This window comes from Lycorma delicatula, chromosome 4 (genome assembly GCF_047948215.1).
Source record: "Lycorma delicatula isolate Av1 chromosome 4, ASM4794821v1, whole genome shotgun sequence".
In the NCBI taxonomy this organism is placed as follows: Eukaryota; Metazoa; Arthropoda; class Insecta; order Hemiptera; family Fulgoridae; genus Lycorma; species Lycorma delicatula.
This window is the reverse complement of record NC_134458.1, coordinates 34255281-34276642: the sequence shown is the minus strand read 5'-3', so window position 1 is coordinate 34276642 and position 21362 is coordinate 34255281. Positions and strand designations below refer to the sequence as shown.

At 31.1% G+C, this 21362-nt stretch overlaps 1 protein-coding gene across 4 annotated transcripts in view; it reads left to right on the top strand.

Moving 5' to 3' along the window:
• The window catches only part of Nipsnap (protein nipsnap), a 60175-nt gene extending 41314 nt beyond the window's left edge, over window positions 1–18861 (top strand). The window contains exons 5-7 of one of the 4 annotated variants that reach the window (XM_075362645.1): window positions 3291–3419; window positions 7482–7655; window positions 18646–18861. In XM_075362645.1, coding sequence (XP_075218760.1) covers window positions 3291–3419; window positions 7482–7630 — 278 coding nt within the window. In that variant the 3' untranslated portion in view covers window positions 7631–7655; window positions 18646–18861. Of the gene's footprint in view, window positions 1–3290; window positions 3420–7481; window positions 7755–7843; window positions 9692–18645 lie in introns of those variants that run through there. The other 3 variants (XM_075362644.1, XM_075362647.1, XM_075362648.1) reach the window with 3 other exon arrangements.
• The last annotated feature ends 2501 nt before the right edge of the window (window positions 18862–21362 follow it).

Sequence of the window (21362 nt, the reverse complement as noted above, 5' to 3'; positions counted from 1 at the left end):
CTAGTGGCTAAGTATGGAGCAGAAGCGGTTCCATGTGTTATAGCTTTAAGTGCAAAATGTAGTTGTTGATCTGGTGATTCATGCCATTAAGTGCATTATAAATTAGTGTCATAAGGTTCAACTAGTATGTGACAATACATTTTCGCTATGTCAGATGTAATGACATAGTTATAGATTCTAAATCTAAGTATTATTGAGAATAAATCCTGTTGGATGACAGGCCCAACTAATAGTGTATCATTAAGAGATAAACCATTAGATGTTTTAGCTGAGTCATAGAAAACAACTCGCATTTTAGTAGTTAAGACTTCTGGACTTGAATATTGGGTAGTGAGGTAAGTAATATATATCTGATTCATTAGTTAATAAATTGTCAGAATTAAGTAATGGCATATGACCTAATCTTAAGTATTCTTGCATAAAAGTGGAATATTGCTCTTTAAGATTAGAATTGTTGTATAATCTTCATTCCAGATATAAGAACCTATTTTTAGCTTTAATGAAAGAATCACCTAGCCAGAGTTTATCAGATTTACATGGTAATGAGACAATAAATCCGCCTTGATTGTTCCTAGTGGTATGAAGTTGGAAGTGTGTTTCACATGTAAATTTTCATTAACTGAAACATCAGAATCAAATATAGTTGAATGATTTAAGTTATTGTTGCTTGTAAAAAGGGATGTACCAGTATTCTTATGTTTAAATTTAACAGGAAGACAACCGCTAAGAATATATCCTAGCTTAGCCTCTTGAATAATAGAATATCTTGAATGTCGAATAAGTTTACAAGGCAAAATAAGATTTAAATAAAATTGGGCTCTGATTAAAATATCAATATTATTTGATATATTAAATTTGGGATCTGCAAAGAATAAATTTTGAGGTTGATTAAGATGAGAAGTTTCAAATGTATATAATGGAAGATTATTAATTATGTCTAGCAAAACAGCACAGTGCACTTTGAATGAAAAGTTTTTGTATCAGGAATCTAATGTTAGTACTGCACTATAATCAGATCTTACTAATGCATTATTTGTGCCTGAAAGAGGCATCTTTATCGAGTTGAAGTAACAATTTGTGAGCAAACTTACATGTGCAAAAGTTTAATTGACTGCCGAAGTCTAACAAGATTCTACACAAATGAGAATGACCAAAAACATCATCTACATTACATACAGCAGTAGACAAAATTACATTTTTGTTTAATTGTGAACAGTAGTGATTATTACTTAATTTAAAATCACTTTTATCATTATGAATGAGTGTGTTGTGTCTTTTGTTGACATAAATCACATAAGTTATTTGAGTAACATTGTTTGTTACTATGACCTTTGTGAAAACATATGAGACAGCAACTATTATGTTCTAAAAAGTCTCTTCGTTCATCATTGGATAAATTAAAAAATTTATAGCATTTTTGTAACTTATGACCGAGCTTACAAAATAAACAATGTCTAAAGTTAGATATAGAATAATAACTAACATTATGTTGTGTATGATTCTTGCTAATGTTTGAAGTGGGATGTTTGCGATGAGACTTAAATGCATTGTTGTTATGTAGTCCTTTAACATTTACAATACTGAATTGTGAGATTGTAGTGCTTAAACTAAGATTTTCCAGGATGTGTCGTCTGGTCTCAAGAAATTTTAGGAACTCTTGAAAATTTAGACAGCTCTTATTTGATAATCTTTCCTTCCATAGTTTGGCACTATTATAATCTAGCTTTGAGGTTAGAAATTGAATTACAGTTAATTCAAATATGTTAACTGGAAGTTTCAGTGCTTCAAGTGACATTTCTTCACAAATGAAGAAATGTCATTAATAAATTTAGATAGAAGATCTAATCATTTCTTTTCAAACAGTTTATTTTTAAAATACGATCTGCATTAAAATATGCATTCATGAATTTATTATCAGATCGTTTTATCAGTAAATCTAATGCGATTTTATCATTTTCATTTGTTATTGGAAGATTTTTAACAATGGTTTTTTGTCTCTTAGCAATTAATGTAAATAATGTAATTTTTGAATATTTTTTAAATCTTTTCAAGTGTGGAGTCATTAAATATATTAAAAAAGTGAGGCTGTTCAAGAATGTCACCTTTAAACAATGGTAAATTGATAGGTTGCAATTGCAATTGTTTAATAGCTGTGTCTACAGAATGTTCTTGATTACTTATTCTATGTTGACTAATAAATATTGCAACGTACCTTTTGTGTTACATTAATTTTCTTCGACTTGTTTTCTATCTAAACCCAAACTGTCATCATCAACATTCGTTTCTAATTGTGATTGAATGGAATCATATTTGTAGTACAATTCAAGTAGACTTTGTAATTTGAGTTGCAAGACGTGGCTGTCTTCTTGTGATGAATTAAATTTGTTTGCGAATGTTCTAATTCTTATAATGGAGGCTTTAATTGATTTTCTTTTTCTTAATAATTGTTCTTTATCCATAATGATTACAATAACTAATATGGCCAAAAAAAAAACAAAGTAAAACTAAATTACACAAATATTATATAGATAATGGTGTTAATACTCCAAAATAATATTTTCATTCAATCATAAGTTAATTATTATTATTGAAGATCACCAATGAAGATTGAATTTGCTAAGCTGCAGTGTATTTATATATATATTACAATATTAGAACTTCATATGTAGCTGATACTTCACATAATTATTTAATTAGATGGTCTATCCATATTTTTTAAGTATCCAGCCCAGAGGACCAAAATTAATGTACAGCAATTCCAGCAAAAATACTAGACACTATCATTTTTTCCTGACAAAATACTAGACACTATTATAGAGTTCACCAATATTTTTTTTTATATTTTAGTCGGTTGTGGTAATAGCATACACTAAGTAATTGCCGGATAAATAAACAATGGATAATTTATACTTATTTTATTTATATTTTAAATTACATTTATCAAGAGTTTGAAGAAAACACATGAATCTGAACAACACTTCCAATTTTATATCCTATAATTTCCATTCAAGAGTGTGGTTACGTGTTACGATTAATGTTTGAAAACTGAAAAAAGTATTCATTTGATTTTAAACATTAGCCACCAGTGATAAAACCACATATGGAAGTGTGCACCATCATCTGGTTTTTTTAACCCAGGGTAGGTTGCATTGTGGGGAAAGAACCGTATTGTAGTATATACTGTTAGCATTTATCATAGTCACGTCTCATGGTAATGTCACTCTCTGTTATTGTTCTTTGGAATGTTGACGGGGGATTGCAAATTCATTCGCTGCTCATTATGCCGTCAGTCTCTTACAGGCCTGCGTTTAGTTCTATGGGTGTTCATCTTTGGTCTTATACACTGTGCATGACTTGTTACGTTATATATTTTGTCCAGCGCACTCAACTTGTATCCGTCATCATTGACTTATTCTTAGGCAAGTAGCAACATATACCATTATACTTATTTAGTAAATATTTATTTTATAATCGCTTAGTATTACTTACTATTCCTAATAAAACATGTTTACTTTTAGAATTTTTACCGTACCATTAGTATTTGTGTAGGAAATATATTACTATATATTGTTTTCTCAACATTTTTCACAGTAGCCATTATTATTGGTAGTAAAACACATTTTCCATAAACAATAGTTTTTATTTTTACAGAAAAACATCATGAAAAATGGATTCTCAAAATGAAGGAAGAATTTAAGAATGTTGAGAGTTTAGAACTGGAAGATGAGTGGAATGCTATACTTAACAGCCAAACAGAGTCAGGAGATGGCTTTTTGATGACGAAATGAACGAAGAAAACAAAATAACCCCTAATAAAGAACATGATGACGAGGAAGATTATCTGGATGTTAGCAACCACAATACAAATACTGAAGGTGAAGATGAAGAAATTGTGAATCAAATCAACCAGATGACGGGCCTTATTACCGTGGTTGGGACAATACCAAATGGAATGTGCAAGTAAATCCTCTGCTACACGAGGGTGTATTCAAAGACGGAATACTGTAATCCATTTGCCAATAGCATGTAGAGATATAAAGCATGCAAAAATGGTGTTGGAAATGTGGATATACTTTTTTCTTGACAAAATACTAGACACTATTATAGAGATCACCAATATTTGAATTGAAAATTATTGTAGGGCCAGAGATGCACTTACTGCGAATTGGGTTGAAATAAAAGCTGTAACTGGTCTTTTTTGCTTGGCCGTAGCCTTGAAAGCATCACATACCAATTTAGAAGACTTACGGGCTAACAATGGGACCAGAGTAGAAGCTTTCAGGACGACTATGAACCTATAGAATTCAAGTTCCTTCTGCGAGGTCTTCGTTTTGACGATATAAGAAACAAGGAAGAAAGAAGACCAAAACTGGCACCGATTCCGCAATTGTTTGAAGACTTTATTCATTGTTGTAAGTCAAATTATTCACCTAGCTAATATTTGACAATCAATGAAAGTCTTGAATCTTTCCGTGGAAGATGTCAATTCCACCAGTACATAGCAAACAAGCCAGCAAAGTACGGTATAAAAATCTTCACACTGACCAATACCAGAAAGGGTTATACTTATAATACGGATGTATACGCCAGACAACAACCTGAAGGACCATTACACAAGGATTACAGCTCACATGCGATCATTGAAAAATTGATTTCACTGATTTCTGGATCGGGACAAAACATAACAACAGACAATTTGTACACATCTGTGCTCCTTGCACAATTTGACTCTAATAGGTACTATTAGAAAAAACAAGAGAGTCATACCTATTGTGTTTGTAGAAACGAAGAATAAACCTTTTAGGAGCAGCATTTTTGGATTCAGAGAGGACACTCTGTTCCAAAGAAAAACAAAGTTGGCCTCGTTTTATCTATAGTGCACTGCACAGACAACAATGATGTTGGATCTAGGGAAGCTAACAAGCCAGAAGTACTAACATTTTATAATATCATAAAAGGTGGGGTTGATATCGTTGATGAAATGAAAGGTAGCTATTCAGTTTCACAGAAAAGCAACAGATGGAGTTTGATGCTGTTTTTCTCCATGCTCATTGGAGGAATAAACAGTTACATAATTCTAAGGAATAAAATTGCCATAACAAATCACTGGCAATTTCTAAAAACATTTTCAAAGGAATTGTGTAGAGAATTTCTAGGGAGGCATATAGAAATATTGTGAACATTCCTCTGGGAATTTGATTGAGACTTCAAGATGTTCTTTGAAAGAAACCTCAATTAGTAAATCAAACAGCCAAAAATGGTGCTCGTAGTAATAGTACTGGAAGATGCGCTTTCTGTAGCAGTTCAAAGATCACAAAAACTAAAAATACCTTTGTTTATTGTGCTGCTTACATCTGCCAGGAACACACAGTATTTTTGTGTACTGGATGTGCTAAAAATGAAAATCCCGAGGTCGATGAGTAGGACAAAACTGTTTTTACTAATTTATATTATTCAGATTATTTCTATTTATGTTTTAATTTCTTTTGTAATAACTAAGCTAATTCTTTGTATTATATTGTTTTATTGAATGTTGATGTACTGTAGTATAATATAAGTGTAATGTAATATATGTTGTAATACGTTTTTGAAATATTTGTGTAGTTGTGTAGTATAATTAAAGAAATAAGTATCATCTATATTTGTAATAAATAGATCATAAAAAATATCATCTAATAAAAAAGTAAACAATATTACAAAGAAAAAAACACAATTATACTCGATTTATAACACCGTTTATGATGCTTGATCTTTTCCACCATATGCGATCCTTTACGTGACTTATATCGCCACGAGGTTAAAATTGCTTTATAATAAAACAACCTAAGTAAGAAGAAAATTGTTAATTGTCTTCTTTGAACTTGTCTATAAAATCATTGTTATTGTTAAGCAATATTTTTTTATGTAATTGTTATTTCCATGACATAGCATTACATTTGTAATACAAAGAAAACTCTAATAATTAACTTTAAAAATTTAATTTTAAAATTAATCTTAATTTGAATTCTTATGAAAATGATGTAATAAGGTGACAGTTGTTATCCCTTGTTATACAGTGAATGAAATTAAAAAAATACATTTCAATCAAATCAAGGATACTGAAATGCTATTTTTTATTTTATGCACTTCAGTAATCTATAAGTAACCTATGATTATGATCTTTTTTCCAAACAAAAAAAAGGATCTGTTCCTTTTTTTTTACATATAGAATAATCTTTGTATCAGTGGTTATCTAACTATTAAAATTCTACATTACTCTTAATGTTGTGCTATTCATTCAAATTTAGGCCTTTTCTTAATATACCAGTATATAAAGTAAGTTATTGTATTTTTCTGCCAAACCGTAACACATAAAAAAAATTGGCTTGAAAAAAATTTTACAGTAGTTGTGGTTTGTTCAGTCTAGGAAATGAATTTACAAGAATGACTTTTTTTTTGTTCTACATTCTCAGATGTGTTTCAATTCAAAGTGGCTATTTGCCATTACACGATGTTTGACATAATTTTAATGTACTTGCACAATAATTATAATTGCAGATTAGGATAATATTTAGAAATATAGAAATAAATAATATCACAGCAAAGATTTGTCCTTGCTGAAAAAAGATCTCAATGTTATGTGTATACATTTATGTTAACAAATAATAAACATACTTCATGTCAAGTGACCATGTTATGACAATTACCAACATTTATTTAACTGACAGGCTGATTAATGTTAATTAACAAAATTGCTTTACTGTACCTGTTTGCATTTTGTCATATAATTAAAATTCAAAAAGGTCTAAACCTAGACTGAACCTTTCTGTTACATTAAAATATTTAAGGTACTAATTTTTTACGGTAATCTAGCATTGTTTTTTCTTTCATTGTTGTCTTGTGATGCGAGGTTTTTAATTTCTGTTGCTGTAGAGAAACACACCATGGCAAAAATTATTATCTCGACTTGTTTTAAGGCTTGGCATGCTTCCTTAAAAAACAAGAGGAGAGGCAGAGTATTCTGTCACATCAGTCAACGTTATAACATCTTTTTTGTTTTCCTGTTTAAATTCTTGATAGGCTATAATTGATATTAAATTCCATCAATAGTTGAAATTTTAGTCTCTGCATTACGATTTACAAATTCATACATCTCATCTTCAGGGACATGAGGAGGGGAAAATGTGGGTGAAGGAAGGATTTATCTGTTTCGATACAACATACTAATGACATCTTATAATATAAAATATGCTTTTGAACGATTAAACAATTGTGTATTAATGAGGTCAGATGTATTTGTAAACACACTGAAGGGATCTTTTTTTTTTACATTACTCTTATGATATTCTGTTCAAGACCAAATAATTTGGTTGAAAGACTGAAAACAAGTGGAAATTGTTTTAATGAGAGTATACTGCATTTACTTAGTATTAAAATGTATACCAATTAATTTAATTCTTTAATCATATGTGATTTTATTGAAGCTTTTGACTTTTTTTTAGGTTATTCTGGTTTACAGAGACGTAAAGAAACTAGAGAAAGTGCATGGCGATCTCCAGGATGGGATGAATGTGTCGCATATACTGTGCCATTGATTAGAGAAATGCAGTCTCGTATTTTGCATCCAAATGCATTCTCTCCCACACAGTGAATACCAAAAATATGTATTTATATATGTATGCATAATTTTATATCTTTGTGTATTGGTATTTGTTAATAAGATTCATACTTTTGCTCTTGTTATATGTACATATGGTAAAAATGTGATTATTTAATGTTCTAGTTTTAGTTTACCTTTTTCTTTTCTTTTTTTTTCTGTGACATGAGAAACATTTAACTAAATTATATTTTAAATATTTGACAGGTATTTACTTACAGATCAGTGTGAGAAGTAACTGTGCTCATATAAATATGCATGTCTGCCTATTTTGTGTCGGACTATATCACATTTTTGTGCAGAATTGTGTGCATAATAATAACCTAAGTCGTATTAAGAAACAGAATGTATTTACATCTTAAAAAACATGTATATTGTGCATATTTTGTTGAAAATAGAAAATGATTTTCTGTCTTACTTAAGTGGTATTTTATGTGCATGTATTAAAATCTTCAAGAATTTTATTTTTATTTGATAATACTATCTGTTTTTATTTTTTTAACTATAGAGTACATGGGAATTATGTATCTAAGTTTGATTTTAGACCATAAAAAGTAAATACATAGTTTCCTTTCAAGTCAAGTTTGAAAGTAGTAAAATAATATGTTAGTTGAGATTTGTATAAATACAGAATTTTGAATCACAATGTAATACACTTTACTCTGCTTAAGTTTGTTATATACAGTGGCAATTCTTGTCTTTTAACTACTTTCTTTATTCGTGTGCTTTTTAGGGATTATTGATATTATAGTACCTGCCAAAAGCAAAAGAAAAAGCTTGTCTTTCATGAGTTAGATCTAACAAGCCATTTGATGGGAAAAATTAAATTTATAATATTAATTTACTTTTTTCAGCACTATTTTTGTTGTAATTTATTTTTAAGAAGTTTTCTTGTAATTATAAAAATTACACAAAATGATACCCTGTTTTCAGAGTGATTTCAATGTTTCATAACCTGTTTAAGAGTCATGTAAAAAATGATTAAGTACATTTATGAGCTGATTTGTCTGTTTTTTGATATTTTTTAAATAAGATTGCCATTTCAGCTCTCATAAAAATTGATTTTTTTTGTGTTGAACCACATTTACAATTCTATGTACGGTATGAAAAAAAGTTTATTTTAAAAATGGAAAGTGAAAAGGATTGTGAAGGAAAGAGAAAAAAGTTTCTATTAAAACTGCTGGTAATCTTGGCCATCTATTACAAAAGAGTACAATTGCTTCACTAAAGTGTAAAATAAAGTATACGTTTTATTATTGTTGGTGCAGTTGTTTTACTGTGTTTAATTAACAGGATAATATTAAACATATATCATTGTTCTGTCAGTTAAATAAAAAAACAAAAAACTGTGAACTTTGTACTGCATTCAGTTAAGAGAATTTATTATCTCCAAAATAAATAAAATAGAATAAAAATTATTGAAGTTTGAACTGTAATCAAAAGAACAAGTGTAATGAGATTAAAAAAAATTGAAGACTAAAAATGAATCTGTAAACTTGAAAATAGTGTGATTATCCCTTAAGTGATTGGGAAGAGTTGTCAGGTCTAATGTAGTAGAGGTTATCGCCAAGAAAATACTGGCTTCTCATAAAGATTTTAAGACTAATATTTGGTTAAATAAAAAAATTGGATACATTTTTTAAAAAGAACCAATATTTGGTTGTCTATCCTATAGAAAAATTGGTGGATGTAAATGAAAGTATTAAAAAAAAATTATAAAAAAGATATCTGATGATTATAATTAGCATAGCAATAAGAACTGCTCGATATGAATTCGAAAAAAAAATATTCTACAAATGTAGAGATATCCCCTTTGAACAAATGATGTAAAAATCATGTATTTTAAAAGTTGAAAATTATAAAGTAAAATATGCAGAAGTAAAAAGAATAGTGTTTTTTATTATAGTTAAACAGGAGAAAAGTTCAGACCTGTTATTAGGAATGTCTATAAGTGGACAAAATACCAGAATAATTGTGACTACACAATAAATTAAATCTCATGTAAATTTTGTATTTTTGTGTTTATTAAATATGTATATAATTTGATTAATTTAATAGTGTGGATTCTTTTCCTTCTCTTAAGTAGAGGGCATGTAATAAAAAAAGTATATTTGTACATTAAAGTTTTTGGTCAGTTTGGTCTGAAACAGTGAGATATTTTAGTATATAAAAATCGCATTAACAAAACTTGAGACATAAAAAAAATTACTAAACAATTTTATTTACTTGTAATTAGAATTATTTTAAATTTCCTGTGTGATAAATAAACAGACTATGTAAAATTAATACTATCTTAGACATGTTAATGTTATCTAGAACACTGTTTCAGTTTTTAATCATAATAATTTGTTATTGTAATTAAAAGATTATATAGAAATCAGTCCTTCAACCAAACATCCTCATTTTCCACTCAATAACTAATTTTGTTAATCTCATGAGGCACATACTTCAATCCAGTAAATCAGTTTTACTATAAGTATCATCCTGACATTTTCATGTTGTGAGTGAATCAAACCATATAAATTTAAAACGTATCTCTTCCTGCTAATTTAAACTAAATTCTCCTTTATAGTTTCCTGTCAGTTTAAGCTTATTTGTAGATATTGTTATTTACTTCTCAAATTTCCATATTCTCTTTAATAATTTTAAATTTTGCCTGGTGTGTTTTGTATAAGGTGCTTATATGCTTTAATTTTTTTTAATATAATTTTTAGTTCTTTATGCCTTCATGCTCTAAACATCATGTTTGAAATGACCTTGATCTTTGTTGCTTCATTAGATTTTATCTATAGGCCCTCACATACTCTGAAAATTCAGTTCATTTAAAACAAGACAGGGCATGTGAGGGCGTACAGAAATAAAAATATTTTAACATCCAATGTAGCTGAGCACCTTATAAAAAATACCATAAATAGTGTGGAAATGGAAATTTTTTAAGTAAATCGCAATTTTTTCCACCACCACCCCATTCAGTTGCCCTAAAGCATGAGACTGAATGTTCGTGCCTTGAAGGGCTACTGTATCTTGACCAGTTTTTAGTAGCTCCTGGAGCTAACCTAGTTGCGTGAACGGTATAAGCATGGTTTATTACACCAGTTGCTTTTGTGTCCAGCTGTTCACATGTCGTATATTTTCTAAATGGGTAGGCGCACCTGATCTTATAATAAAATATATGAGCATCATAAATTAAAAATTTATCTTGTTGATTTAATTAAATAAGGACAGCAATTCATTGCCATGTCTTGGTCACTGTGTGCCAGCAAACCTATCCATCCTTTATAGCTGCTTGGAGCTATAGATCAATGGTCAATCATTACTCAAGTGTAGCTTCTTCCAGCAATTAAGAGTCCTCCCTTAAGCAAATTATTGATGCCGGTTAAACAATGCAACTCAAGGAACTCCCACACTCTTGTATGAGATTATAACAAAGTGTTAGACACTTCGATTTGCAGAGCATACAAACTGCTTGCATGGTACTTGGATGGAATAAATCTAAGCAATTAATGTATTCTTCAATAAATAACCTCAGAATTCTGTTAATCAGAGAGAGAATGAATTTTTGTGATATGAGTGGGATTAAATTTATTAATTATATAAATGAAGTGAACAGTAGAAAAAATACAGGTTTGACAATGTGTGATGCAATTTGTGAAAATTAAACCCCAACAAATTTGGAGACTTATTTTTGCGTAGTGTAAGTTTTGTACTGAAAATTTCAGTTAATGAGTGGTATTAAAGATAACTCAGCTAAATGAGCAAGTGGGATATGATATGATGTCATATAGCTTGATCTGATGTGTATTTTTCTACTGTATGTTTAATGGTTACAACCATCCAACCTATTTTACTTCAGCTGTTAATGCTTAGTTTTAACCAAAGAAAGCTGAAATAAACAACATCTTTAAGATTATACGAGATAAAATTAGCCTAATTTTAGACCTAGATTTTAGTAGTGGTATACCAAAAATCTGACAACAATCAGAAGAGAAATTAAATGGGGATACATGCCTAAACTTTTATATTTAGATTCTTCATACCCTTTACATCATCACCGTGCTTATACATAAAAAGTCAGAAGCCTGTGTGTAATAGCAGGTTACGTACATAAAGTGTATATATGTTTCTCTGTCACTTTAAACAACTATTTGGCGTCATGAGCAACAGTAAATTATTGTTCAAGAAGATTTAAAAGTTGCAACAATTTTTTTGTTCTTATTATAAATTAGGTTTAATTAAATTTTTTTTTTTATAAAATATTTTACTGTGAGAATTACTAAATGTCAAGTTCGATTGTCACAATAACATTCTAGTGTGAAAATCATATTTATTTGTGTTTGCCTTTTTTTAATTTTTTTTTGCAGTTTACCCTAGAAATTGACTTTTTTTCCATATTTAAATATGATAAAATGAGATAATTCCTTTGTGGTGTTAGACAAAATTAGTTCAATAGTCCGGTATCTTACATGGAGCTGCAGTTTGCAATACATTATTTAAGATCTTAGTTAAATAAAAATTTTGTGGTTGGGTACTGGTATATAAAAATGGCACTTGTAATTTATAAAAAAATACCGCTAATATTTTTTTATTTTAAATTAATTAGTAAATGGCTAAATGCAATGTTAAGAATATTTATATTGTTTAGTTAAGATCTCATTACAAAATTTATTGTTTTATAAAAACTGTAATGCCAATGTTTATTTCAGAAGTGAAATAAGCAACTTCTATAGTCTCTCAAAGCAAATTATATATATATATTTTTTTTTAATTGTTGACTCATTAGACCTTAAGTTCAAATTATTCTTATTTCTTCAAAATTTTAAAGTTTTCTATATATTTAAAAAATACTAACTGTTTTAAGAGCTCTGTTTAAGATACGTTTCCTCTTCATTTTCAGGTAATTGTATAATAAATTTCCCAAAGTAATTTTTATTTTTTGTTTTAAGAGCTAAATTACTTTGAACGTATTAATTCAGCAATAAATGCATTTGAATAGAGCAATAGTATTATGTACCTTTTACAGATGTATTTTCTGGTACTGTCATTTCTATTTGTTAAAAAAGAAGAAGAAGAAAAAAGTTGTTTGGTGTCCATTTGTAGTTGCCTGTTTATTGATATTGAATACCTGATACGGAATGTGAATCTTTCTCAATCCTGTTTCTATTCAGTTGTCTTTGATATTCATTTAACTAATATTTCTTTCTGCATATTGGACAGGTTTTTTTTAAATTAGTATGAAATAGTGTTTTATGTGCAAAACCTAAAACATTTTTACATGTTTAATTAAAGTACAGACTGATGTAAGGCTTCTTGCCTCTACATTATTTATTATAGTAGTTATAGGAAAATTATTAGAACGGTATCTTGTTAAATCTGAAAAATTCTAAAAGTTAAAATAAAAAACATGACTGCCAAAAAATAAATTGTCTCTGTGATGCACAAAACTCTGAAGGACAACAAAATGTTCTTATCGATGTAAGATTTGGTGAGAACTTAATCATTAAACAACCTTAAATGCCTGCTATTTCTACAACTTGAAAAAATATATTTAAATAAATTAAAACTGTTTGAGAGTTCATCAGTCTCCCATTATTTTATATAACTAAATACTCCATAACAATGTTTAGTCCTTTATTTCCATACTACCTTGTGTTCTTTTTTTTTAGTTCATTTATTTTTATTGTTTGGCAGTCATGTTTTTTAATTGTTTTTATTATTTAATACTTTTAAGTTATCATGGAGAAAAATTCACGATTTGAAAACTTATGGATATAATGTAATCAATGTACTGAGCAAAATGAGAAAACTAAACATTTTAATATATTTATTTAATCAGTATATACCAATCTAAACTGTATAGATTTCTGAAGCGGTTGAGTTCCTCGAGAGACTTTTTATCGTGCAGATCATACAGCAATTTTTTGGGATCCAAACAGCCAATGGCTAACTCACCAACTGTCTTGCATGACTCGGTGCTATGTAGGCCTCGCCCTTGGCGAAGGTGCGAGTGCTCAGATCTATAACAGCTCTATCTAAGGTAGTCCCTTGTAGTTTATGCACCATCACAGCCCAACACAATATTAGTGACAGCATATGGCATTCTTCTTTGCCCTGCCCCCTTGAAACGTCAAATTTTCATCAGTAGTGAGCTCATTTGGATGCCAACAGCATTACCTCTAATCATATTATCATCAAACTCTACTAAGACCTTTGTGTTTGAAAATTGGAAGACTGGTTGTGAAGATATAACATTTCCGAATAACTGTGATGTGTAAGATCAAGAGTGTACCTGATGCATGCAAAAGTTAGCTTTCAACCAACTAACAAATACCCTGTTTGAATTTTGAAAGTCAGACGATTGTTTGCAGAGATAGTATAAAAGAACCCCACTGCACCTCCCAAAACAGAGGCACCCTCTGTTGATTGGCCAACTTGACCCGGATATTTTCTATCATCTGCTGCCTGTCATAAGAGAACCACTTGGCAGGCTGTTCTCGGGATGCCTAAGCTAGGGTTGCTTTCTCACTAGTTGGAAGGTGACTTTGTTGAGGGTGCTCTTAAAATCAGGAAAGGATCCATGTGAGGTCAGCAGTTATCAACCCATCAGCCTCTTGCCAGTAATCGGTCGGTTATGGAACGGCTCTGGGAAAACACCGATATGAACTCACTTCTAAATCATGGCCAGTATGGCTTCACAAAAGGAGTTGGTACCAAGGATTGCATCTTAAATGTTCTTGCCGAGTTGGAAGGTGCCAACTGTAAATATGTTTTGGCAATTTTTATTGACATAGAGGCATCATTTTCTTCCTTGTGTTGGAGTTCTGTCCTCTATGATTTGGAATGCCACAATGTTCCCGTAGCCTTGCAGGCTGTAGTACGTGACTACTTGTCTGATCACACAGCTTTGTTTAAGGATGCGCACCTAGTTGTGGAAAAGTCAATCACCAGGGGAAGCCCGCAGGGCTCCGTTCTCAGTCCCTTGCTGTGGAACCTGATATTCGACAGATTTTTGGGACTAACATTCCCAGAAGGGGTCATGGCCCAGGCTTTCACCAATGACTGTCTCCTGTTAATTCATGGTAACTCACGACACAGATAGAAGATCGAGTGCAGACAGCTTTGTCAACCACAGAGGGCTTGATAGACATTAAAAATTTAAAGATTTCTGTGCCCAAGATGAAGTTTATGCTTCACAAGGGTGCAGACAAATTATCATACAGTTGTAACCCCTGTATTAAGTATAAAGGCTGTGTAATCAGCCGAGTTCGAGTTCATAAATATCCAGGTGTTTTGTTTGATGAGAAGTTGCTGTTTAGCAACCACATTAGGCAAGTAGCGGTGAAGTGATCGAAAGGATTACGGGCTGTCATTTGTACATGGTGTACTGAGGTTTCTTCGAAAGTATGACCTCTTACATGGCATCTGCTTAGGCGCATAGGTTGGAAAGAAATCAAGCACTTATTCAAATTTTAACGAGTGCCCAGTGCAGAGCCTTAATTATATGCACTGGTGGTTTTAAAACAATCTCCTATGAGGCTGCCATTGTACTGGTAAAGGCTCTCCCAATCGATTTAGTGCTGAAAGTTTGGTTGGCCATGTGGAAATTGCAGGGAGACTGAGGTATTTGGGATGTGGTTTTGAGCCGGACCTGTACCAGAGCAGAACGGTGATCTCAATGCACTGGTTCTGAATTTCAGTTGCCCATCTCCCGCCTGCGGAGGAGGCTTTACAGCCTCGCAATGGAAGAATGGCACATCATGACTAAGGGAAGATCCTTGTATAAGTTTATACAGGATTTGTAGGATAGTATGCCTCTTCTTCGTTTTTAAGGGCAACGGGAGCCCTAGTGCTCTCCAACCATGTAAATTTAAACCAATATTTGTTTCGGTTCTGCCTGGCAGCTGTTTGAGCTGTGTGTCTGCAGGGAGGTTCAGTCGAACGAACACATGATGTTTGAATACCCCCCCTGAGGGGGGGGCAGAACCCAGGCCACTTTGGAACTTAGAGGTCAAGGGGAAAATTGGCCACTCACAAGCGGCGGGTCAGTGTGGCAAGAGCCACATTATTGGACCGTGTGGGAGTTCCTTGATGTGATTGCTTTGTTCAGCCAACATCAGTAGTTTACCTAAGCGAAAAGACTCCTACCTCACTGCTGTAAGAAGCTAACCGAGCGATATGGCTGGCTACCAGCCAGATTAAGCCTCCAAGCGCATTAATGGTAGACAAGTACTGGCTGTCACTCAGCAGCCTAGGCGTGGCAGCGAAACCCACCGGGTTGGTCTAGTGGTTAACGTGTCTTCCCAAATCAGCTGATTTGGAAGTTGAGAGTTCCAGCATTCAAGTCCTAGTAAAGCCAGTTATTTTTACACGGATTTGAATACTAGATCGTGGATACCGGTGTTCTTTGGTGGTTGGGTTTCAATTAACCACACATCTCAGGAATGGTCAAACTGAGAATGTACAAGACCACTTTATTTACACTCGTACATATCATCGTCTGAAGAATTATCTAAACGGTAGTTACCGGAGGCTAAACAGGAAAAAAAAGAAGAAGGTGTGGCAGCGAATTGCTGTCTTTGACGACATAAATTTAATTATTGTTAGTCATATATGTTTTAGTAGTTGACAGGGTGCACCTACCCATTTTAATGATATATGACAAGTGGGCAGTGGGACACAAGCAAGTGGTGTATGGTACCACGCTTTTAGGTTAGCTCTTGGAGCTATTTAGGACACTGGTCACTAAACTGTTTTGAGGCTCAGTAGCCATTTGTGGCACAGACATTCGGTCTTATGCTTTAGGGTGACGGAATGATATGGTGGTGGGAGAAATGCCAAGCAAATCAATACTGTAATTCATTCATTCAATATCGTAGCAGATCTTAAAACAACTATTTTTGACATAAATAAATCGATACTGAAAATAATACCAATTTAGAATCTTATATATGATATTTTGTGGCCTTTTAGTTACAATTAAACATACATTTTTATATAGCCTATGACACCCCATAACGTGATGGTTCCAATGCAGGATCATACATCTAAATTAGTTCGACCATTTAGCTGCTGTGGTGGAATAAACATACATACACCCTAAAAAACATTACTCTCCTTTTTGGGCAGTCATATAAAAAATGAAAGTAATTATCTAAATGACAATGCATCAATTTTTGTGTAACTGTAATTACCAAAATAATATATGGAAAAGTTCTATCAGCTTTATAGGTGTAAAAAATATAATGTGACTCATATACAGAAATGAGTATTTATTATTGCACATAAGCAGATATTTTTTGTATATTAAATCTTTACATCGTATTTACTTGACTGTACAACCAAAACTGCATAAAACATTCCATACATGTTAAGAAATGATTTTTTTCTCTTTTGTTCTGTTCATTCACAATAAATTACATGCTTTGTAACAATTGACAAGTCAGATTTGATTTTATATTTGTATACGTGAAGAAATTATCAAAAAAAAAATTAAAACTTATAAAACTATGAGTGATGTTAAAAAAAAAATTAGAAAAAATTAAAAATGTTTTCTTGGATCCATTTTCATAATTTTACTCAAATGTTAGAACTTCAGTTCCTGAATACTTCACAACTATGGCTAATGTTTAAATGGAAGTAGTGGTATGTTGTGTAATCAGTAGGGGTTGAAAAAAATGTAAAAATCCTTCTGTTTTAGGCTAAATTTGTCATAGCAAAGTTCAGATAAACATTATTTATATGTTTTAGCTTTCTACATTTATTATTACATATTTTTTGTTTATTACTTTTAGTCAAATAAATTATGTTTATGGTACTGTTAATATACTTAGCAAAAAATATTCATATGCTGTTATATCCATATTAAGGGATTAGTACTTAGAAACTCATGACTTAAAAATATCCCTAACACACCATGAAAGCCAGCCTCCGTAACACAAGTGGTAGCATCTCAGCCTTTCATCCGGAGGTCCTGGGTTTGAATCCCAGTCAGGCATGGCATTTTTCACAAAATTGCCATTTCATCTCATCTTCTGAAACTATACCTAATCTGGTTCTGGAGGCTAAAAAAACCATACCATGAAAAACAGTTATTTAAAACACCTTGTAACTAGTTGCTTTTGAAATGCTAATAATCGTATCTGTGTAATTATTTATTGTATGCTGCAAGTATCTTTATCCAACTTTATTATAAACTTCTAGGTCACTATACTGTTAAAAAACATAATTTATTTTTACCCATTTGATTTGGCTGCAACCTGATCAAGCACAATGCTCATTGTAAAGAAGCCAAGGAAGAGTGTTCTTGTAGCCTTCACCTCAATTCCATCACATCAGATGACCTAAACTTAAAGGGGGTGCTCTTGTTAAGTACAAACTAGTGAAGACCTGGTAGTTGATCAAGCAGGAAATGGATAACGAGAAGATTTGTATCAGAAGGCTAAGGATTTAAATTTTTAGTTGTCTTTGTAGCCCGATGGCCATATTTCACCTTGGAAACAGGAATTATGTTTAAAATTTGAATGTTTTTGACATGGATATGCCTTAGAAAAAATTTCTGTGTCACACCGAGCGTTACCATGAGTTTCAGAGGCTTGGTATAGTGGTGTGCATACTGGGAGTAGAAGTGGGAGGCGCAGCGCGCAATCTCATTCTTTCGTATAAAATGTATAGCGCCACCAATGTAAGTATGTGTAAAACTTGAATAAATAACGATTATCAAATAATATTAATTAAAAATATCAATTAAAGTTAAACTTTAATATACAAATCAATATTTTTATCGCTTTTGTTTTATTCTGCGACTTAAAATTTCTGTTTTAATCGTTCTTTTAAAACGAATAGCGCCGCCAAAGTAAGTATGCGTCAAACTCAAATAAATAACGATTATTAAATAAAGTAAATTAAAAGTATAAATAAAGTTGAACTTTGTTAAATTTAATAAAATAAAATCAAAAATAACTTTTTATCGCTTATCTTTTCTTCTGCGACTCAAAACTTCTGTTTTATTATAGGATAGTTTAATCTGAAACTATGGCCCCTAAATCGAAAGCCGAGTTGATGCGGGAGTCCCGCTAACGTAAGCGAATTATTGCACGACCGATTCGGATTTGAACTTCCACCACGCGAAATTCGACGTGTATCGACGCAGTATTTTATTTATTTATTGATTGTAAGTGTAAAATATGTATATAATGATTGTAATATATTTTAATGTATATATGTGCATAATCTGATCAAATAAAAAATATCTAATATATAAATTTAAATTTGTGTAATTTGTACTTCATACCTTAATCAACATGAGACATATCCATGTTGATGTGCCTCTGTGAAGCTGAGGCATTTTTTCTGAGTGAAGTTTAAAAACCTTAAACAAGCTAGCCTCTAAACTTAAATATACCCCTGCTAGGCCAATTCCTGATGTGGTTCATTGCAGAATTCAGAGATAAAATGTTATCTTGAAATGATTGGATTACTAGAAGAAAAAGAATATAAAAAATAATTGTGTGATTTGGAAGAGAGAAAAAAGACAGGGAGATGGACTGAGCTAGCACTGATTGTAATTTTTAGAAAAGATGAGAGAAATTATATCAATTTTGGTACAGCTGCCTCAGGAAGTGACTGGAACTTTATGGAATAGGCTACCCTCATAACAATTTGGTACACAAGATTAGCTACTTTATGAATTGTGTATTTTCAACTTTTTTTTTTAGTTTCTGTAAAATTTATTTCAGTCCTTCAACTATTTTTGATAAACATATATGTATCATTGTGTAATATTAAAGTAATGTTAATTATTTACCATAATCTACTGCATCATTAAAAATTAAATAAATTCAACAAATTATGAATAGTAATTATTAAGGCCCTGTATTGTTACAATTTAAATTGAGGTTGTATTATTGTTCTAAAAAAATAAAAGAACAAGAAAAGAAAATGCTCATTGTAAAGGAGCCAAGGAAGAATGTTCTTGTAGCCTTCACCTCAATTCCATCATATCAGATGACCTAAACTTACAGGGAGTGCCCCTGTTAAGTACAAACTAGTGAAGGCCTGGTAGTTGATCAAGCAGGAAATGTGTACCTCTATTGTACCTTTTTCTGTATTTAGACAACTCTGGAATAAACATTTACATCAGAAAAAGGGTACATTTTAATTTTGTGTAGAATGATTAATCATTCCACACAGAATATTGTGATTAAAAGTAAATTTCCTACTAAAGTACCTGACAAACCCAATTATATTGTGCACAGTATATACCATTCTTTGAATTCTTACATAAACTACATTATTGAATTACATTAAAAAAAAATTATTAGGTATATTTATTTAAAATGGATTCATTAATCACGTATTATAAAGACATCACATTAATCTATCAATTAGTGTTTGGTTACCACTATATGAAGAAAATGACAAGTAAGTACCTTCCTGCTTTGCATTCATGACACTCATAATTCCACTGTACCAAGAGACTGAATCATTAACTTTATAATGCAATAATCTAAATGATTAAACTAGGTGAGCAAATTTCACTAAACTAAAAATTCTCAATAAACCCCCTTATGGAACAAGGTAAGAAATAATCACCAGTCAAATGATGATAAAGAAATCTGAAAAAAACTTTTTTGTAGTCTTTCTAATGTACCTACACAGTGTCAAAGTTATCTGCAAAAATTTGCAGAATATGTGGAGAGTGCAAATTTTGCATCAACTAGTACAGAATAGAATTAACCTCAGAATATGTTACAAAAAACTAAAAAAGATTTAATCTAAATCTATTGTACACAGATTACTAGATAGGAAGTTCAAATCCTGGAATGAGCCTTCCTGATTTTAATAACATACTTGTACATTTTCAAGTTATAAGTACATAATAATATTGAATGCAATAGTCTACACCATCTATAATTATGTTGAATAAAAATGATCTCTGAAGGATTCCTGATTGAACAATTAATGCATCATAATATTTGTACCTAAATTAACATATTTTCTGTTTAGTCAATGAAATGAGTCATCAGAAAATTCATACTACTGAGGTTCACACTGGACTGCATGAACAGCTCTATTAAAACACTTTTGTTATGTTTGTATAAAAAAATCTGTCTGAACACACCTATCAAATTTATAGACATCAACTGACAAAGGTTAATTAAATTCAGAATGAATCTGTCTTGATTTATTACTAGATTTAAAAGAGGGGCTATAATATGCTATCTCAAATATTTTAGCACTATACAATACAACCGTAATTCCAACATCCATTTTCTAATTTAATAATCCTGACAGACACAGTGTGGCAGATTTATGTAGTTCAAACAAAACATTTCTTGTACAGAAGTGGATATTTTATCATATGTTAACGAAATTCATAGTAATACAGTTGATAGTGGGCTGAACTGCAATTCTTCGGTAATGAATAGTGGGGGTCAATAAATTAAATTTGAAATGATAATTGGTTGTAGTTCTTATGATTTTTATTCTTTAATGGTTGAGGAAGTAATTGTAAAAATGGAATATATATGAAATGTGTCAACAGGTGATTTATTTATGATGAAGCTAAGTAAGATTTACTCTATATAAAAAAAGAGGAAAGAATACATTATTTGATTTGCAAAAAGCTCAATTTTTGAATGAATATTTTTTGGTAAAATAGTTTTGAGTGCACATGAAGTAGTGTTATTTAAATTACAATAACTGGGTGAACATGTAGTACAAATCAGCC